The sequence below is a fragment of the Centroberyx gerrardi genome, chromosome 21 (assembly GCF_048128805.1).
Source record: "Centroberyx gerrardi isolate f3 chromosome 21, fCenGer3.hap1.cur.20231027, whole genome shotgun sequence".
Taxonomy (NCBI): Eukaryota; Metazoa; Chordata; class Actinopteri; order Beryciformes; family Berycidae; genus Centroberyx; species Centroberyx gerrardi.
Genome location: NC_136017.1, coordinates 236,813 through 241,029, shown reverse-complemented (window position 1 = coordinate 241,029; position 4,217 = coordinate 236,813). Strand labels below are relative to the sequence as shown.

General features: G+C 47.5%; 1 protein-coding gene across 1 annotated transcript in view; it reads left to right on the top strand.

Moving 5' to 3' along the window:
- The window catches only part of fmnl2b (formin-like 2b), a 32,455-nt gene extending 29,092 nt beyond the window's left edge, over positions 1 to 3,363 (top strand). The window contains 4 exon segments of the mRNA XM_071921745.2: positions 1 to 55; positions 514 to 606; positions 2,884 to 3,007; positions 3,275 to 3,363. The exon segment at positions 1 to 55 is cut by the window's left edge and continues 47 nt beyond it. Coding sequence (XP_071777846.2) covers positions 1 to 55; positions 514 to 606; positions 2,884 to 3,007; positions 3,275 to 3,363 — 361 coding nt within the window.
- Positions 3,364 to 4,217: the final 854 nt, after the last annotated feature.

The window sequence follows — 4,217 nt, the reverse complement described above, 5'->3', positions numbered from 1 at the left end:
GACTCCACCTTCCGTCTTCTTCCCCGTCTTCGTTCGCTTCATTAAAGCCTACAGGGTGAGCGAGCGAGCGAGAGAGAGAGAGACAGAGAGAGAGAGAGAGAGACAGAGAGAGAGAGAGAGAGAGACAGAGAGAGAGAGAGAGAGAGACAGAGAGAGAGAGAGAGAGAGACAGAGAGAGACAGAGAGAGAGAGAGAGAGAGAGAGAGAGAGACAGAGAGAGAGAGAGAGAGAGACAGAGAGAGAGAGAGAGAGAGACAGAGAGAGACAGAGAGAGAGAGAGAGAGAGAGAGAGAGAGACAGAGAGAGAGAGACAGAGAGAGAGAGACAGAGAGAGAGAGAGTTATTTTGTCTATCTCAACCACAATTGCAATCCAGATCGAACTGACCTAGTGTGTGTGTGTGTGTGCGTGTGTGTGTGTGTGTGTGTGTGTGTGCGTGTGTGTGTGTGTGTGTGTGTGTGTGTGTGTGCGTGTGTGTGTGTGTGTGTGTGTGTGTGTGTGTGTGTTTGTGCAGCTGGCGGACGAGGAGAACGAGCAGCGGAGGCGACAGGAACAGATGCTGCTGGAGAAACTGGAGCAGGAGGAGCAGCAGGAGGAGGAGACCAAGGTGTGTGTGTGTGTGTGTGTGTGTGTGTGTGTGTGTGTGTGTGTGACCTCTGACCTCTGTCGTGGAATTCTTCAAGACTCAGTTGACTGCTGTTTGCTCGGGGGTGGAGCTAGTAGAGGAAGTAGAATCTTACATACAACGAGCCTGCAGTGACACCTACAGGCAGAGTGGCGCACAGCATATATTCTTCCACATTTCCCCGTTTGATCATGTCGATCAACCTAATCTACTATGTGGAGGCGTAGGCTTTTATAAGAAATTAAATCATGAAAATATAATGAAAAAGTAAATCAAAACAAAATTACATAATACAATAATATGCAATGACCGGGAGCTGGGCTAGGGAAAGTTATGTACATAAAGGTGAGGTAGATTAACGAAATTAGTAGATCCCATGTAAGGAGCTAAAGGATTCAGTGGTTCTTCATTTTCTTCGGTAATAGAGTGGCCATATCTATTTACCATGAGGGTCGCAGAGGTCTTAGTGCAACAAGAAAAGAGTACCAATTTCAAACAGTAAATCAACATTAGGAATATTGTGACTACAATAAAGGCATAGAGTACATAATGAAAAATGTCTGTACCAAAAACACCAAACTTATTAGCAAACCAATCAAAAAGTGAGTAAGATTTTGGTGAGTGAAGTTTCTTGGAAATGTTATGAAGATGTTCAATGATGTGAGGTATGGTGACATTATTGTAGTCTGGGATATATGTACAACACTCTGACCCAACATACAGCACATACTCCACCTTGACTTGCCAATAAGTGATCTAATACAGCTCTATTCTGAAGAGTCATCATTCTAACTGCGGCTAATTCTGCATTTATCACAGTTAGCCCTTCAGAGGTGGTATTGGCTAATTCTTCTACAAGGACAGACAGGTCAGTAATTTGGTCCATAGCAGACATGACTCCATACTGAGGGAAGAGAGCTCTGAAGAAATCACAGGTGTTGCAGCCTTTGTCATGAGTATGGAAAAGGTTGGAATGACGTTTCCCCCTATTATGAAACGTAAGGGGTAAGGTTGGTGTAACGGAGCCTAAGGAGCAGATGCCACGCCAATATAGAGGAAGAGTTGGGTAAGCGTTTTTTCCACAAATCCAATAAGCACCTGCTGGGGCTTGTAAATACATCTTAGATGGGGAGAGTATTTTTCCTAACAATTTAGTCCCGCAATATGCTATCTCTATGGCAGGGGCATCTCTGCTTTGGCTTAATGGCATTGTAACACGTCCACAATCAGGGGGACAAGTACAACAATTACAGGGAACTGGGTGATATTGGCACATTGAAAATGGATCGCAGGAACAGTAACAAAGTTCATAATCAATGTCCTTGTTCCAAATAACGGTACAATTAGATGCTTCTCCGACAAAAGAACCTGTACCATCTCCCGAAATACACCAAGGAAAAGTAACTGGTGAGATAGCAATTGAAAGAGGTTTGTTGTCATACTGACTACGAGCAGGTAGAGAATAATCTCTGCAAACGGTTGAATAATCTACTTTGTCCTTCAGGGAGATCATTGGGATGGTAATGGTGTGGGCTATCCACAATAAATGACAGGGAGTAAGGGGTAGAGCCATCAACGGGAGACCGCCTGTAGTGGAGTGAGGGATCAGCCCACAGACGTAGCAGTTGGTTTGGTACATAGCTATGGTGTGGCTCAAGTTGAGGTATAGGTTGTTGCGATGCCCTTCCAGATATCTTTTTGATCTTTTTATATGTGGATTCTTGTCTCGCGTCTCCACCAATTCTGGTGACAGAGGTTTGGTGTCATCTTCTTCAGCACATCGGCCACTGGATCAGGCTCCCCTCCTGGTCCTGGCCTAGTCCCCTGGGTCCAAGCTATGGCACCGGTCAGCAGGAAGACGATGGTGGTGAAACGGGCCCCGCAGCGTCCGGGCCCTCCAGGTCTCATGATGGCCTTGCGTTGGGGTGCTTTGGCTCGTTTGCAGTGGGAGGCGTGTACCCACGTGGCACTTTACTGCAGGATCAGTATCAACGGACCAATCACTTAAGTCCCTTCCATTGGAAGGTGCATTCAGTGTTCAGCAGCCAAACTCCAGATATAGATTTGAGACGGAGCCCAAAGTGTAACAGACTCTGTGGCGCCTCCTTCAGGACAAGACTGTAACAGCAGCTGTGTTTTCTGTTGTCTGACTGACTGTCTGACTCTCCTGTGTTAGTAACAGGAGTTATAAACAGTAACTTATTAAACATGTTTGCAGTGCAAGCTGACATGCCCCCCCCCCCCCCCCCCCCCCCCCAGTCCCCCTCCCACAGGGGGAAGCGGCAGCAGCAGGAACTGATCACAGAACTGAGGAGACGACAAGGGAAAGACAGTCGCCATGTTTACGAAGGGAAGGACGGAGCTATAGAGGATATTATCACAGGTAACACACACACACACACACACACACACACACACACACACACAACCTCAACCTGAGTCTAGATTACATCAAACAGAAATTTAAAACATTTTCAGCACCAAAGTTACTCCAGCTGAAAGTTTGGTGACCTGCGACTAATAATTTAATAATTTAATCATTTATCACACTGACTGAAAAATAATATCTGGCCAGTTTTGGAGGGAAATGACATCAGATGAAGTCGCCTGTCTCTGCTGTAGTCTGATTGGTTGATTTTTCTGTCCGTAGTGCTGAAGACCGTCCCCTTCACGGCTCGATCGGCCAAACGCAGCTCCCGCTTCTTCTGTGAACCCGCCCACTCTGAGGAGCACTACTGAGAGAGAGAGAGAGAGAGAGAGAGAGAGAGAGAGAGAGGGAGAGAGAGAGGGAGAGAGAGAGAGAGAGAGAGAGGAGAGAGAGAGAGAGAGGGAGAGAGAGAGGGAGAGAGAGAGGGAGAGAGAGAGGGAGAGAGGGAGAGAGAGAGAGAGAGAGAGAGGGAGAGAGAGAGAGAGAGGGAGAGAGAGAGGGAGAGAGAGGGAGAGAGAGAGGAGAGAGAGAGAGAGAGGGGGAGAGAGAGGGAGAGAGAGAGAGAGAGAGAGAGAGAGAGGGAGAGAGAGAGGGAGAGAGAGGGAGAGAGAGAGGAGAAAGGGAGAGAGAGAGGGAGAGAGAGGGAGAGAGAGAGAGAGAGGGAGAGAGAGAGGGAGAAAGGGAGAGAGAGAGGGAGGGAGAGAGAGAGGGAGAGGGAGAGAGAGAGAGGGAGAGAGAGAGAGAGAGAGAGAGAGGGAGAGAGAGAAAGAGAGAGAGAGGGAGAGAGAGAGAGAGAGGGAGAGAGAGAGGGAGAGAGAGAAAGAGAGAGAGGGGGGGAGAGAGAGAGTTAGAGTGTGTGTGTGTGTGTGTGTGTGTGTTTGAGGACATCTTTTCTTCAGCTGGCCACGCCCACTTTTATCAATGGGACCAATTAGCACTTTGAAGATTTCTGATTGATTGATGTGAACTGATGACATCATGTTTTCTCTGTTATTTTATTGGTTCTCAGCTCATTTGATGTTTGTGTTGTTGGGATTCAAACTACCAACCAGTCAGAGCTGGAGAGGAGAGAGACAGACCCTGGTACCCAGAAGACCTGGCCTCTGACCTCTGACCCCTGACCGCCTGACTGGAGACAAAGGAAAAGCCTGTTTCCCTAAATATG